At 41.1% G+C, this 17,408-nt stretch overlaps 1 protein-coding gene and 1 pseudogene across 15 annotated transcripts in view; one reads left to right on the top strand and one right to left on the bottom strand.

Moving 5' to 3' along the window:
• Nucleotides 1-17,408, top strand: part of SYNJ1 (synaptojanin 1) — a 91,078-nt gene that overhangs the window by 13,822 nt on the left and 59,848 nt on the right. For all 15 annotated transcript variants that reach the window (XM_061415757.1, XM_061416189.1, XM_061416103.1 and 12 more), the window contains exons 3-4: nt 11,900-11,986; nt 13,852-14,119. In XM_061415757.1, the coding sequence (XP_061271741.1) occupies nt 11,900-11,986; nt 13,852-14,119 (355 nt within the window). The remainder of the gene's footprint in view (nt 1-11,899; nt 11,987-13,851; nt 14,120-17,408) is intronic.
• Nucleotides 1,410-1,834, bottom strand: LOC133248309 (large ribosomal subunit protein eL34-like; annotated as a pseudogene).

The following is a 17,408-nucleotide window of genomic DNA, read 5'->3' on the forward strand; positions in this document are numbered from 1 at the left end:
AAGATTTTATTTTTAAAAATAAACTTGTTCACACATGTGGAAAAGTACATAAACCATAAATGTTCAACTTGATGACTTATTACAGAGTGAACATATTAATGTTGCCACTACCAGGTTGAGAACTAGAACATTATTGCTGGCTCTCCTTTCCAATTATTATCTCCATCATGATATGCAGAGATCATAACTGCACGATTGCTTGCATCATAGATTAGTTCTGTCTGGTTTCCAACTTAACATAAATGAAATCATTCAGTAAGTATTCTCTTGCACCCAGCTTCTTTCATTCAGTGTTAAATATGGGAGATCTTGCTTGTGATAGCGTATAGCAGTAGTTTATTCATTTTCATTGCTATGTAGTATTCCATTGTATGAATGTTCTGGTGTTCTGTTGACATTGGCTTTATTTTCAATTTTTTCTATTACAGATGACTCTAGTATGAACATCCTTCTACATGTCTTTCGGTGCACATACTTTAATTTCTCTGTTGGATATTCTTAGGAATGAAATTTCTGGTTTTAGGGTATATGGATGTTCCTGGAACACTCTTAACCTTTACTCTTCAGATACCAACTAAAAGGTCACTTCCACAGGCAGGCAGGCAGGCCTGCCTCCAACAAACAATTTTAAATTAGGTTCTCTTGCTGCAGTCTATTGGAACTCCATCATTGTGCTTAATATAATTTTGCACTTGTGTGATTATATAATGCCTGTCTTCCCAATGGAAGGTATTAGGGCACTGACTTTTTTTATTCCTGGAATAGACATTCAGTACAGACTTATTGCACCAATGAGTGAAAGGTTATTTTGAAATGTTACCAAGATTGGGGTGTATAATTTATATAGAACACTAATTTGGACAGTGGGTTATCTTTCAGCTAAAAGTTTAGTTATTTAATAGTACAAAGAAAACCATTTTCTTTTCAAATAATTTTTTTCTTTATGTATGATAAAATTGAAAGAGGCTTTCTTGCCAGCTGCTTACATGATCTTAAATGAATCACTTAACCTCTAGTCTTTTTCTTCTGGAAATGAGTAGCTTGGCCTGTAGACCTCGAGGATCCTCTGACTTGAGGCTCTCTACATGCAAATAAGCCAACCACAAAGTGCGGTGCATGCAACCTCAGGCAAATTGTGATTCTAGGCAGGGTATGCCGATTTGTCATCTTGTTTTCATATTCTTACCGGCTTTTTTCAGCTTGGTCTTCTGAATCAGCTAAGGAAAGGTGTCTGTTCCCACCTGGAAGGCTTGAGCCACAGTAGAAGGTTGACCTTGGATGGCAGGATCTTAACTGAGTAATGTAATTATTTAGCTTGAAGTATTGTAATTCATCAGAAGTTAGAGGAATCTACATTTAAATTTAATTCAGAAATACCATGGAAGTTTTTAAAGAAATGACATTTTTTTTTTTTATTACTCAAAAATGCTTCATTTTTTATTTAGTTTTCTGACTCTGTGCTTGTGCTTTCAACACTTTCACAACGATCTTCTGCTCCTCTTTAAGGAAAGCGTGCTTGATCCTGTCACGGACACATTTAGCACACATGGAACTACCATAGGCTTGGCTGACATGTTTCTTCATTTTAGACAATCTCATGAGAACTTTAGGTTTCACAGCACGAACACCTCTAAGTCAGCCTGGGCACACACCACATGCAGATTTTGGTTTTTTCCCAATCTCCTTGGTATAAAGGTAAACAACTGTATTACCAGGGGTTCGGGACAGCCTGGTTTTGTTAGAGGCTGTATTGTAGGACAGCCTACGATGGTATGTCAGACGTTGCACCATCCTGAATGCCTGTAGCTGCCATCCCCACAAGAGGAAAAAGGAAGTCCTTGCAGGTTCAAGAAATGACATTTTAAATTATCTGATGATCTTAGATCATAAGATCTAATTTTGCTTCTTTGGGTTCAGATGGTGGGGTTAGCAAGGCGGGTATGACCACCATGTCACAGTTATCCTGTTTATTAAGCCTCTATTTAGATTCATAACTCAGGAAAGTCAATAAATAGGTATATGATTGTTTTCATCTGAATTTCTGTACCTGATCTTTTTTTAAAATTTGTTTATTTTCAATTGACAGATAATTGCTTTACAGTATTATATTGGTTTCTATCAAACATCAGCCTGAATGAGCCATAGGTTTACCCGTGTCCCCTCCCACTTGAGCATCTCTCCCACCTCCCTCCCCCTGCCAACCTTCTAGATTGGTACTGAGCCCCAGTTTCAGTTCCTGAGTCATACAGCAAATTCCCATTGGCTCTCTATTTTGCATATGGTAACATATGTTCCATGTTACTCTCTCCATATATCTCAACCTCTCCTTCCTCCCCACAGCCATGTCCACCAGTCTGTTCTCAATGTCTGTGTCTCCATTGCTGCTCTGCAAATAGGTTCATCAGTACTACCTTTCTAGATCCCATATATATGTGTTAGTATACAATATCTCCAAATAGGAAAAGGAGTACGTCAAGGCTGTATATTGTCACCCTGCTTATTTAACTTATATGCAGAGTACATCATGAGAAACGCTGGACTGGCAGAAACACAAGCTGGAATCAACATTGCCGGGAGAAATATCAATAACCTCAGATATGCAGATGACACCACCCTTATGGCAGAAAGTGAAGAGGAACTAAAAAGTCTCTTGATGAAAGTGAAAGAGGAGAGTGAAAAAGTTGGCTTAAAGCTCAGCATTCAGAAAACGAAGATCATGGCACCCAGTCCCATCACTTCATGGCAAATAGATGGGAAAACAGTGGAAACAGTGTCACTTTATTTTTGGGGGCTCCAAAATCACTACAGATGGTGACTGCAGCAATGAAATTAAAAGATGCTTACTCCTTGGAAGGAAAGTTTTGTCCAACCTAGATAGCATATTGAAAAGCAGAGACATTACTTTGCCAACAAAGGTCCGACTAGGCAAGGCTATGGTTTTTCCTGTGGTCATGTATGGATGTGAGAGTTGGACTGTGAAGAAGGCTGAATGCTGAAGAATTGATGCTTTTGAACTGTGGTGTTGGAGAAGACTCTTGAGAGTCCCTTGGACTGCAAGGAGATCCAACCAGTCCATTCTGAAGGAGATCAGCCCTGGGATTTCTTTGGAAGGAATGATGCTAAAGCTGAAACTCCAGTACTTTGGCCACCTCATGTGAAGAGTTTTCTCATTGGAAAAGACCCTGATGCTGGGAGGGATTGGGGGCAGGAGGAGAAGGGGATGACAGAGGATGAGATGGCTGGATGGCATCACCGACTCGATGGACGTGAGTCTGAGTGAACTCCGGGAGTTGGTGATGGACAGGGAGGCCTGGTGTGCTGTGATTCATGGGGTCACAAAGAGTCAGACACGACTGAGCCACTGAACTGAACTGATACAATATTTGTTTTTCTGTGTACCTGATACTATGTTTCATTATTTGCCATAAATTCTCATTTGAAAAGAGAGGTATAACACCAGCAATGCTGAGTAATGCCAGTCAGGTCATATGACATAGTACCATAAAAGTAAGCCAGTCGAACAGAAAAGGTGTTGAATATTGTGATAGAGAACAATTGGTAGGTTAAATTTTGATAGAGAACAATTGATCTATTTATACACTGAGTGTTTTCTGTAGTCTATAAAGAGATCAAAGAGTTTATAAAGCTATATATAGGTTTATAGCTTCTATTTTCATTATTTTCCTGTAGCTTAAATAGGAAATGTAGATTAGGCCTACCTTCAGACATTAATTTGTTCAATTCAAAAACTGTGAAACACCCTCAGAGCTAAAATAATGACTAAAATTGTAGGATATCACTAGCTCATGGCTTTGGTAGTTTTAAATACTTATTAACTACTTCTCCGATGGTAGGTGAAGGCAAGCTTATGATCTTCCAACTATAACTTTGACAGGGGGCTCCCCTGGTAGCTCAGTGATAAAGAATTTGCCTGCCAATGCAGGGGACACAAGTTCCATCCCCGGTCCAGGAAGATCCCACATGCTGTGGGACAACTAAGTCCATGTGCCACAACTACGAGGCCACAACCACTAAGTCACCTGGGAAGCCCCATCAGCATAAGAAGGACTATTTTATCTATGAGAAATAAGCAAAAGATTTATGACAGAATACTAGCAATATATTTCATCCTTAAATATTTTTTGGAGAGTATGTGCTTATAGCACATATTTTATTTTGCTTTAAATTCTTTTCTGTGACCTGATTCCTGTTCATATATTCAGTAGGAGTAGAATCCTAGGGCCTTCAGATAATCAATCCTAATGATATGAGATTATACTTAAAAATGTAACTAAAATTATAAATTTACACTGAAGGTAGCTCAGTGTTCTCTGGAAATGCACATTTGTATTTAGAGTGAAGACTGAGATTTAAAGCATGAATGAAAGATAGTTTCAAACATGAGAAGAAAAGTTTTGCCTTTAAAAAAAAAATTATTTATTTATGGCCACATGGCTTGTGGAATCTTAGTTCCCTGACCTGGGATTGAACCCATGCCCCGCTGCATTGGAAGCACAGAGTCTTAACCACTGGACCACCAGGGAAGTCCCAAGTTTTTCCTTTTAAAATAAGGAAAATAAGAGTGGAGTTACATACTGTTGACGTCTGAAGTGTAATAGCAGTAAGTAACTTCAGAAGCCGGGCTCTGACTTAACTTCCGTGCTTAAAGTGTGAGCTGAAGAGGTGGGGCCTTCTTACTTCAGCTGAACTGCTCAAGATCCTGGCTCAGAAGGACTTGGAAAACAATGGGCTTCTTGGCCATTCATTCATACCTACTGGTGATTAGAAACCAGTCACTTGTAAAAAGGAAGGCTTGACTTTCCTAGCATTTCATTTGTTAAATAGCAACAACATGAAGAGGAAAGGGGAGAAAAAAATACCTCTGTTACAAAAATCAGTCCGTTCCCCTCATGGAAAGCACAGTGGAGAACCTTTTTATCAGCAAGGCAGCACTTAGGGGAGAATGAGCGGCCTGAGCTTCCGCACAGCCAGGCTTCCTGGACTTTGAGCTCTGCTCCTCCTCTCACTCTGTGTCCTCCGAGCTCTCCGCCCCTGCTGCCATTTCCTGTGCTCCATAGCGTGGATCCTGGTTTGCAGTCACCTAATGGTGCCCATCTTCCCCATCTCTACTTCACCCCTCACCACAGACATCACATTCGAAAATTGCCTCCTTTACTGTGAGGAATTGTTAAACTTCAACGATGAGGGTTTTCAAATGCTATCAGTGGTAAGATGTAATGTTTATCTTCTTTGCATATTTTTTTAAAACTAACAAACCATTCCCTTTTATGCCCAAACCTCTTTTTTTTTTTTTTTTTGGAGTTAAGTTTTATTTGGTTCAAAATAAGGACTGCAGCCCAGGACACAGTGCCTCATATAGTTCAGAAGAAATGTTCCTCTCAATTTATTATTTTTTTTTCTGTTAGATGAAAATCTAGTCAGCAGCTGCAGTGTTCAGAGGCTTGGGTTAGGTGGGTATCGTGTTGAGATATAAGTAAGTAAAACCTAGTTTCTGTTGCTATTAGTAGACAAGAGATTTCCTTCCAGCCAGAGTACTCAGGGAAAACTTTAGGAAGAAAGCAGCATTTTTGGTTAGGTATTGAAAGGTGATGGGCTTCCCTGGTGGCTCAGTGGTAAAGACTGCCTGCCAGCGTGGGAGACCGGTTTTGAGCCCTGATCTGGGAAGATCGCACATGCTGAGGAACAGCTAAGCCTGTGCGTCACGTCTGCTGAGCCTGTGCTTTGGAGCCTGCGGGTCGCAGCTACTGAGCCAGTGCGCCTGGAGCCTGTGCTCCACAGCAAGAGAAGTCACCTCGATAGAAGCCTGCGCACCGCAACTGCAGAGTGGCCCCACTCGCCCCAACTAGAGGAAAGCCTTCACAGCAACGAAGACCCAGCACAGCCAGATAGATCAATGACTAACAAATATTCAGGATGGAAAGAACGCTGTGAACAAGGAAAGGGAGGTGGGGGTGAAGAACACGGAGCCTGTAGGAGGCAAGCACATTCTGGTTTTGGCTGAAGCTGGGATGCGAGGGTAGAGTGTTAAGGGGACAAGAAAGATGGGGATGGACTGAGTAAATTCGTGACAAATGCTGCGTTTTATCTAAAGGTTATACACGTTATTTTAAAGCGTTATGGCTTTCCTATTTTAAGTGATCTCTTTATAGTAGAGATTCTCAAATTGTTTTCTAGAAATTAAATTATCAGAGAAATGGAACAATAATTTAGTCAGGTCCCTCCTAATTATATATTTCTCAGTATTTCATGGAGTTTCATAAAATACGGGAGTCTTTTTTTTCCCCTCAGTTAAAAAAATACACATATGGGAAGGAAATAAAATTGTATTATAAGTAATTATCTTAATGCCATTTAGAGATACAGACTTCTTAATTTAGGAATATGCACATGTATTTCTAACAGCTATTTTTGCTGGCTACATTAAAATGAAAAAAAAACACATTAAATAATGTTACATGTATGGAAAAGTTGAAGTTCAGCACAAAAGAATTTTTTTTTTCTGAACTATTTGACACTATTAAGTTGCTAACATGAGGTAAACAGGGTTTATCTGTTTCCCCTAAATGCTTTATTATAATATTTCCTAGAAAGGCATTCTTCTGCATAACTACCAGATAACCGTCAAAAAATGAACATGGTACCAGCTGTCCAATTCTCAGACTCTATTTTAGTTCATTAGTTGTCCGAACAATATCTTTCATAGCAAAAAGATCGAGTTGAATTGTGTATATTATATTTAGTTATCATGTCTCTTTAGTATCCTTAGATGTGGAGAAGTTTCCCAGTCTTTGACATTTATGACTGTAAAGTGTTATGGCTTTTGAAGGCGAGGGCCAGTTGTTTGGTAGAAATGTCCCTCACTCAGAATTTGTCTGATGGTTCTTCCTGTTCAGAGTCATGTGGTGTTGGCAGGAATATTACAGAGCAGTGTGCTTTTCATGGTATCCTGTCAGCTGACACAGTGTTGACTTGTCCCATTTACTGTTAGTGTTCACTCTGATAACTTGTGTTGATGTGGTATCTGCCAGGCGTCACTGGCCAGCTCTTTTTTCCTTTATAATTAATAAGTGTTTGAAGGTGAGGTACTTTGAGACTGTGTATGATCCCATTGCTCTTCGAACTTTAAGTTTATGGGTTTATTCAGGGATTTATAATCTTTTACTCTTAAAATTTGTCTTAAAATTGTCCCAAATTTTGCCAGAAGAAGAAGCCCCTTTAAGGCTGGCTTCTGTATTTTTGTGACATGCCTTCATTGTTCTTTGAACACTTGTTTACTTACTGGCACAAAAATTTGTTCTAGCCTTGTCTTGCCCCTGCTGTTCTCCTGGAATCAGCCATTTCTCCGTGGAGTCCTAGTTCCTTTTAGTGGAGAATGTATTAGAAAGCAAGATCTGAGTGCTGGCTGTGTTGTCTGTTATTGAGCATTGCTGATCACAGGTCCTGTCAATTGATAGAGGGAAGGAAAATGTATAAGCGTGTATGTATATGCAAGGGTCTCCCCCTGGCTCAGTGGTGAATAATCCGCCTGCAGGGCAGGAGACACAGGAAGTGAGGATTCGATCCCTGGAAAATCCCCTAGAGGAGGAAATGTCAACCCACTCCAGTACTCTTAGCAGAAAATCCTGTGGACAACGGAGCCTGGTGGGCTATAGTTCATGGGTTGCAAAGAGTCGGACACGACTGAGCACAAGTGGGTCTATGTATTTGAAAGTATAATTATGCCCACCCATTTCTGTCTTTGTCTGTCTCTCTAGAAAACTGAGTTCACAGTGGTAACTCCAGTTCCGATCAGCACCACAGCATCTTTTCTGGTTTTCTCTCTGTGTTTGTACTGCCCTTTTCCGACAGTGAGAAATGTGCTCCGTGGTTCTTGGTCGTCCCCCTGTGTATAACCAACCACTCTCCTGTTGCCACTACAGCCTCATCCACCCCATGGGTGGCTTCCTTGCCCCACTGGGGCTCTAGCACCCTGCTTGGAGCCTCCGTCCAACACACCGTGCCTTCTCTACTCTTTCAAGCTCCAGCATCCTTTTGCAGGCCATTCCCACCATTCCTGGGTGGACACCACCCTTCTTACTCTGCTCAGACTTCATCACCTCCTGCCCGCTGCCCCTCCCCTCAAATGGAGTCTTTCTTTCCCCACCTGTGGCTTCAACTCCATGAGCAGGGACACCTTCTTTCTCTCCCTGGACTCACAGCCTGCGAAGGACCTCCTTCGATTCTACCCCACACCTTTGAAGCATAAATGAAACAACAGGTAATCATCTACTGTCCTTTAGAGTAAAGATATTTAAGAAGGAAACACTAGGTTTTCTTTTATAAAATTGGAAGGATCTAGAGGTAAATGTTCATATGGTTCTGAAATCGCCTTCACCAGTTCACTGAACATAAATTACTGAACTCCTCCTGGGTGCCAGGCACTGAGCTAGCCCACCGGGGACAGGCCAGTGGATTAGACAAAGCCCCTTCCCTCAAGAAGCTGCCTTCTCTGACTGTTGGAGTGTAGCCAGGGTAGTAAATTAGTAACCTCCCTAAGCCTGTTCCCTCCTGTCAAATATTTGTCACTCTAAAAAATAATTTAAAATTTCATTTAATATTTTGAGAAGAAACCAAAAAATTCCTGGCAGGGAAAATGACATCTCATCTATTCTTTGAATCATTTTTCTTTCCTTTAGCATTATTTTAGTTAAGAATATACACTTTAACTTAAATTGTGTATGTTTGTGTGTGTGTCCTGTTCCCTGAGTCTCAGAATATAATACAAAAGCACAAATAACTAAACAGTATGACATTTGTTCACCTGTTTGAATCAGGTGACAGTCTAATAGATGGGTCTTCATTGGGCCTGAAAAACATGGTAGATTCATATATTTGGAGCACAGTTATTGAAAAGGTAATTATTATGCATTATTAGAAGAGAGAAGATTTTGTTGCATGGTAATTTAAGTTATAAAATGACTTTGTCTTTTCTAAGGGAAGGTGTATGTTAGTTGCTTAGGCATGTCTGACTCTTTGCGACCCCATGAACTATAGCCTACCAGGCTCCTGTGTCCATGCGACTTCCTAGGCAAAAATACTGAAGTGGGTGGCCATTTCCTTCTCCAGAGGGAAAGTGACAACTTAACACTAAAAATATATTTTCTTTTTAACCCTATTACTGGTATTTGAACCTAAATGGTTGGTGCTAAAACTGATAGATATATCTGGTAATTTCTATATTACTGTACTAGTGGTAGTGTTTGAAATGCATATAACGTGTAAACTCTAGAATAGAATTTGCCCTGGAAACCATGCCTTCTATCATCAGAGAGATAACAAGCCTCTCTAAGGTTTGCTTTTGTACATTTTGTACTTACAAGGCAAGATGTGGGAGAAGGGGTTCCTCTGTTACTTTAAAATTAAAAATTGTGTTGTGATATTTTCTAACTTGGAGAAGGCGATGGCACCCCACTCCAGTACTCTTGCCTGGAAAATCCCATGGACGGAGGAGCCTGGTAGGCTGTAGTCCATTGGGTCGCTAAGAGTCGGACACGACTGAGCGACTTCCCTTTCACTTTTCACTTTCATGCATTGGAGAAGGAAATGGCAACCCACTCCAGTGTTCTTGCCTGGAGAATCCCAGGGAGGGGGGAGCCTGGTGGGCTGCTGTCTATGGGGTCATACAGAGTCGGACACGACTGAAGTGACTTAGCAGCAGCAGCATTTTCTAACTCTGTTCCTTGTCGTTGAATGTTAGGAGTAACTTCTATAAATATATAGTGTAACAAATAATAATGATAGGAACTCTAGGAATGAAGAATGAAATTCATATCCCCATAACTTTAATGGCTTGGTGAAATCGTCCTCACTCCCTAACTTCATACAGGTGGTTTGATAAAAATAAAGGCCCACCGCAGTAAAGAGCATGCTAAAGAACTGTGACATCATCAGGTGGCTGAGTGAGTGACTCAGTCTTTTTTTAATATTTATTTATTTATTTGGCTGCATGGGGTCTTAGTTGCAGCATTCCAGATCTTTAGTTGCGGCACGTGAACTTCTGGTTGCCCCACGTGGGATCTAGTTCTCTGACCAGGAATCGAATGCCGGCCCTCTGCATTGGGAGCTTAGGAGTCTTAGCCACTGGACCACCGTTCAGTCTTAGCCTCTGCTGCCAACTAGCAGAGCACAGCTCATTCGACAGCAGAAGTGGGATAATCAGGAAGAAGTCTAAAAGTCAGTGGTCTGAAAAGAGGTGAGGCAGGCAGGGAAGATGAGCTGTCTGGAGAACCCTGGAGACGAGCTTCGAGACAAAGGAAAGAGCTTTAATGCAGAATACTATGGGATATTAGGCAAAGCAGTAGACTGAGACTATGGCCGTTTTGTTGGCAATAGAGATCAACAGAGAAGACTGTAAGAATCTGCTTACAAGCGTTTGTAAGGTGGAACACATGCATATTGTCAAAACATATTCAATACTGTGATTCTGTATCAGAATGTAATTTATTAGAATATTTATTAGACTTTGTAATATACTGTATTTTATGTGCAGATCTTTGAGAAATGAGAGAAGGGAAAAGTACAAGAGATAAGAGGTAAATAAGGAGTGAGCCAGTCATCTAAGAGGTGAACTGGGAGCTGTGGGGTAGGCTGTGGATTAGGGAGGGCAGTGAAGAAGGAAAGAACTGGAAAGGAAAGGATGGAATGAAAAAGAGGCTCCTGTCTTTCCAGATTTGTAGGCCTTAGAAGGTCATATCTGCTATTGTACATTGAGATACTAGCTGTGGTTTATGTTTCTTTGGTTCTGTGTCCAGTTTTCAATAAGTGTGTTTGCTAAGAACTCGGAAGGTTTTCCTTTAAAGCTTCAGGATTTGTTTTTGTTTTTTCTCAATAGAATGACCATCACAGCCTGTCTTAGGGAAATTGTTCTGTAGGTTGTATTCATTAGTGGATGACATTAACTTCATAGCAGAAGAAATAAATCCAGACGAAGGCCAGACTGACAATTTCCCTGTCCCTGTGCTTGACTCATGTGGTCAAGCATTACCATTAACTTTCATAATTTAAGCGTTAGTAGTCTTCCATGCGTCAAGCTCTGTTCTAAGTGTCAACGATTAAAGAATGAATAAGACAAGAGTTCCACCTTCAGGGAACAGGTTGGCTAATGAGAAAGACAAGTGATGAATATATTTTAAATGTTTTGGCAACATGAAGAGGGAGCTCTGTGAAATTCTTGTGCTTAGATAAATAAAGGTTTCAAGAAAGTGACTTTATGTCTTTGTTTTTCTAAGGTGAGTTCAGTTTTGGCCAGAGGCAAAAGTTGGGTCAAGCCTTGCAGGCAGAAAGCCAGATCACTGTGCAAAGGCACAGAGATGTAGAAAGTGTGTTTGGGCAACAGTGAGCGTCTCATGTGACTGGGGCATAAGGTGCATGGGCTGTGGAGGGAAGGGGAGCAATGAGGACTGAAGCAGAAAGGGTGGGTTGAGGCTAAAGTCTGGAAGAGTCTTTGTTAAGGGGTTGGGTGTTGTCCCGTAGGGATATCAGGACGCAGTGTGTTCCTGGTATTAAGATTAGCTAAACAGATCAGGGGGACAGCGAAGAAAATTCAAAAGCAACCTCCAAAAGATAGGAATATTATTAAAGGTAGTAAGTACTTCAGGATCATTAGGCGAGGATGGATTCATGAATTGATGGTGCTGGAATAACTTGTCACTTCTTTGGGAAAAACTATTAAAGTTACTGGTTCAAAAAAAGATTTTATGCAGTACATTTATGTTAAGAATATCAGACTTAGATTCAGACTTTAGATTTTTGGTTGAAACTCTGGCTTTATAGCTAAAGCGAATCTGGTGTTTCAGGTCCTTTTTCTTATACTAAAGCTTTTTTTTTTTTTTTTTTGTAGCATCAGCAGAAAAAGAGGCAATCAAGGGTACATACTCCAAAGTTCTAGATGCCTATGGACTTTTAGGTGTTTTACGATTAAATCTTGGTAAGTATTCAATATAATTCAATCTGTTTTTTCATTTCTGTTTTTGTAACTTTGAAGATTTGATAGACACTGTTTCATAGACTCTGTATTTGATCTGTGAGTATAATCATCTCTTAACCTTGAGATGATTGTTGCCTGAAAAGCCATGCTACATGCTCATGCTCTCATGATTCTAAATTCCAGAGACAGCATCCTGTCTGAACACTTTAAGAGATCAGTAACATTGTTAGAAGAGAAAAATAAGGGCATTGCCCTTTTTTTTTTTTTTTTCTTGCTTCAGTGCTCTTAAGGAAAGATGTCTTAGAACCACACACTGTTTCCCCTGGTTTGTGGTGGAAAAGATACCTGTTTTCTACTCAAAACATCTCAGCTTGAGCCTGTCTGCCATTCAGTGTCATCATGGGCTGCAAAGTAACATTTGTGATCACCAGTTCTACAACAGTGTGACTCAGAGTGTGGCCCACGGACAGGTTACACTCCATGAACTGTTTTGTTAGTGGTCTGGATGAGAAAAGAAGCTGGTGCGGTCATGCAAATCAACACATGGCTTCCTTCATTGATAAAGTCTTACTGTGGAGAAAAAAAAAGAAGTCAGCTAAACCAAATAGAGAACTTAGTGAGGCAGTTTTCTGTTCTGGAGCAAGCACCTGTTCTCACTAAACTGGTAACTGAACTAGTCCATGGATAGTACTTTGAGGAGCGCTGGTCTTGTCAAATGGAGATATGCCATTCGTTATGAGTCTGTCGCACGTAAAGCACTGTGTGTGCGTGCGTGCTCACTCACTCAGTCATGTCTGACTCTTTGTGACCATGTGGACTGTAGCCCACCAGGCTCTAATGTCCATAGGATTTCAGGCAAGAACACTGGAGTGGCTTGCCATTTCCTCCTCCAGGGTATCTTCCCGACTCAAGGGTCAAACCTGATTCTCTTGCATCTCCTGCATTGGCAGGCAGATTCTTTACCACTGTGCCACCTGGGAGCACTTAACTAGTATTGCCCTGGATCATCCTCACAGTCCAATGAGATTTGCTTTAATCTCATTTTCTTTTTTTATTTATTTTTTGGCCACCCCTCATGGCAGGTGGGATCTTAGTTCCCTGACCAAGGATCAAACTTGGATCCCTGCATTGGAAGCAGAGTCTTAACCATTGGACCGCCAGGGAAGTCCCTTAATCTTATTTTCTAAAGGCAGGATATCTCATGTTGCATATGTTAACACATGAAGTTGGTTGATGTAATAAGTAGTGGAGAAGCCAAGATGCAGGGCACTTCTGCCTATGTCAAGCCCCCACATGCTCAAAGTATACCACTGCTGAATTCCACCTTCATACTCACTGCACAGGATTTTTGTCAAAATTAGATGAAAAAAATCGCTATGAAAGTTTTTGTCAGCCAAATCACTTTATAAATTGTTACCAAAGACTTTTTCTTCACATAGCAGCAACAGCAGCAACAGTTCACATTTAAATGCCATTTTTTCAACCTTACTGTTTATGAAAAACTCTCAATTCATTGTCTTGTCTGAACTTCTTACAATCATAAAGGAAAGGTAGGGAAGATAACACCTACATTTTTAAAATTTGATAAATCTCACATACTTTTAAGTAGAGGAATAATTTCATAAATGTAAGATTATTCTGTTAATGTTTAAATGCTTCATCATACTAAATGTATTTAACAAGGATTTTTTCTCCCAACTTCTGCCAAAATCTTGTTGTGAACTTAAATGTGTCTATGATAAATTTAAAATAACCACACTGTCAGATTTTAAAAGACAGAGACACTAGAAGAAAGTTGGAAGAAATTTTGAATAGCTTGTAGAATATTGGCACTTCCCATCCCATTAAGTCTTTGGTTTTTGCAGGTGATATTATGTTACATTATCTGGTCCTAGTCACTGGATGTATGTCTGTTGGAAAAATTCAAGAATCTGAAGTTTTCCGAGTTACTTCCACTGAATTTATATCACTGCGAGTTGATTCTTCGGACGAGGATCGCATTTCGGAAGTGCGAAAAGTTTTAAATTCAGGAAACTTTTATTTTGCATGGTCTGCATCCGGAGTCAGTTTGGATCTGAGTCTTAATGCCCACCGTAGCTTGCAAGAACACACAACTGACAATAGATTTTTCTGGTGAGTTTGTATTACGTTTTCCCTTGTGATCACGTGCAGTGCAGCCACTGGGTGAGCTGGAACATGGAAGGCATAACAGTTATTTCTAGAGTGGGCAACGGTGGGCACGGCCAGTTGAGCACACCACTCTTTACTGTTGCGGGATCCTCAGTGGAGCATAGCAGATATCTGCCATCATTTTATTAAAGTAGTCCTGTGACGTGAAACCCATTTACTCTTCCTGATCTAGACAGACCTTCCATTGCAGACATATATTTAAAATATTTATTTTTAAATCAGGAAGGAATTAATCATAATAGAATTGTGTTATTCATATGTATGGTTCTTAGTTTGAGATCTCATCTCTGGCCACATTTGCCTTTCTAAGCCTACATTCCCTTATTGTTTTTAATTGGAAGGTTGTAAGTAGATGATTTTTTTTATTCAAGAGCAGCCGACTACAGGGAAGTAGTATGCTGGAATCAAGTTTAGTACTGTAATAAAATGAGACTTAAGTAGGTAACTGCGACATATTTCGGGATTATGCATGAAGGTGCTGTATGGTAAGTATGCGTTAATGGGGCAGCAGGACCCACATGACTGTAATTGGTATCGCTTTTTTGGAACAGACCAGATTTCCAGTATAGTCGTTCTCTTGTCCACAGTCAGCATTGCTGTTGACTTTTTTCCTTAACACAATGGACAAATTGTATTTCAGTTGTTTACTTACGTTATAAGGCCAAAGTCCAGGACTATGCTCACAGCTTCCCTCAGTAATTCAGACTCGGGGGTTCCCCACTGTATACTTTCTCTCTCTCCCACTTCCACTATCTGCCTGAATGGTCCTGGAGAAAGGCCCTGGGGATCAGAGGGCTCAAAGTCAGCAATGCTAGGACTGGAAACTACATTTAGAGCAATAACTTGGTAGCTTGTAGCTCCCATAGAAGTGTCTTGGCCCAGAGTGGCATGGGGGAGCCAAGAAGGCAGAGGGAAAAGGGGCTTTGGAGCGCTGTATCTGGAGACTTGGAGCCTAGCGGAGGGCGAAAGGATGGCGGTGGGGAAGGGAGGGCGTAGGAGAGACAAGTCGGCAGTCCCATCTGCTCATGTCAACCCGGCACTTCTCTGATGGAAGAGACACTGATGTTTCTGAAGAAGCTGATGGCGTTGCAGCTGGTCTTAGGGCAGCTCTCCTTACCTTTCTTCCCTCTGCTCTTTCTAACCCCACATTTCTTAGATTGAGAGAGAAAAGTTTCTCTGCCGTAATCAAGTCCAGGCAAATGCAGATGCATTGGCTAAATGGCCAGCAGTTAAGAATATCACAAAGTTTAATCCGTGGGAATAATTCTTTTATCTTTTCATTCAGTTATGGGTAGAAGTGGGGGCCAATTTAGATAACAAATTGAGGAGGTTTATGAGCTGGAAACAGGCTGAGCAAAGAGGAGGCTGAAATGCTAAAGGTGAGTTTTGCTCACTTTATAGTCTTTAAAGCTTTGCTAAGGATTAGAGTCTGGAGCTTCACTTTGCATAGAAAAAGGAAAGCTTTTAGAATTCATTATGCCAACCCTTGCAGCTTTGTAGAAATATTTCCCAAGATACAGCCAAGTAAGTTCTGTAGCCAGAGAGTGGCAAACACCTATCCCAAAAGCCCATGTAGTTTTAATCCATTGGGGATTTGAGGCTGCTGCCAGTTGAGAGTCAAGTGTAAACTTAAATAGAATTAAAACAGCAAGGCGTTGACTGTGAAGAAAAACGAAAACTGACAGCAGAGGGAGAAATTCTATCTGAACAAATACACGGCTCCCACTGCTATTTAAATGGGGGACAATCAGTCTGTCCTACCTCTGCTATGATCTGGGCCTCAGCGGTGGTATCTGGATGAACTGGGTCACAGCCAGTTTGAGCTTTGCCAGTTCAGATCAAGGTAGATATTAAGTAAAGTGTGGAAACTGAAGTCACGTTTTTAAATTAGTAATATTCATCGGATTTAACGTTATCCCAGGAGTAAGCCGCCTACTCACTGACTTTCCAGTCTGCTTTCTTCAGTGGATAAGAGAGGCTGGGGTTATATCTGGTTTATCAGGATTACAAGTGGCCACTACCTGTTTACTGCCCCCTGCAGCGTAGCCTGAAGTGGTGGGGACTGGAAAGACTGCTCCAACAGCATTGATGTAGATTCTTAACAACTCTAAGCCTTCAAGAAAATGCTGTCACATTGTTTTTATACCTCTTTAAGAAACAAGATAGTGCAAAGCACTTAAGATTTCCTCTTAAACTGGTAGTTTGAAAACTCAGAGAACCAAGCTTCAATATTCTAGCAACTTCCCTTTTGTAAGGCGCCTTTATTATCTGCAAGTCCCAGAGAGGAAGTTTTTCTGCACAACAGCATATTTTACTTGGTGGTGGTTTGGTGAGGCGTTTTGGAGGCCTGTGTTTCCAACCTCCAGCCTTCCTTTGGAGAAGGAAATGGCAACCCACTCCAGTACTCTTGCCTGGAAAATCCCATGGACGGAGGAGCCTGGTAGGCTTCAGTCCATGGGGTCGCGAAGAGTCGGACACGACTGAGCGACTTCACTTTCACCTTTCACTTTGATGCGTTGGAGAAGGAAATGGCAACCCACTCCAGTGTTCTTGCCTAGAGAATCCCAGGGATGGGGGAGCCTGGTGGGCTTCCGTCTATGGGGTCGCACAGAGTCGGACACGACTGAAGCGACTTAGCAGCAGCAGTGGTTCCAGCAGAGCCCCTGAGGCAAGCAGAGGGATGTGAAGATGGCCAGTGTAGCAGGTCCCCAGCCCCCATCCCAACGTTAGCCATGACAACTCCACTTTTAATATGTTTTCTGATCATCAGGTTTCTGTGTGTTCATTTAAACAGAACTCTCTGCCCTGAAAAGGATTGAAAAGTAGGCCCTCTCTGTTACCTGGAGTATAGAAGTATTTGGAGCGCTGGGAAAACCCTAGACAGGCATTAATATGGTAATTACTAGCTCATGTAACTATTTAAATTTAATTAAAATGGAGCCTTATAAAAGTCAAGCCTTAAGAAAATCCATATATATATGAATTCCCTGGAGTTGGGTGTGGAAACGCTTTTGGAACAAGTGGTAAATACATTATGAAGAAAGACATAACAAATGGGGCCCAAATTCTAAAAACGTAGAATATGTGCTGCTTTTGCATGGCCCACCGATCACATGTCCAAGGGTCTCTCTGTCTAGCCCTATCCTCCAGTCCCTGGCACAATGAATGTAAGTGGGTTGATTTCCCTCTGGCGCCTCTGAAGTCCCAGGGGCGCTGTCTTAGAATGCATGTT

Source organism: Bos javanicus, chromosome 1 (assembly GCF_032452875.1).
Source record: "Bos javanicus breed banteng chromosome 1, ARS-OSU_banteng_1.0, whole genome shotgun sequence".
Classification (NCBI taxonomy): domain Eukaryota; kingdom Metazoa; phylum Chordata; class Mammalia; order Artiodactyla; family Bovidae; genus Bos; species Bos javanicus.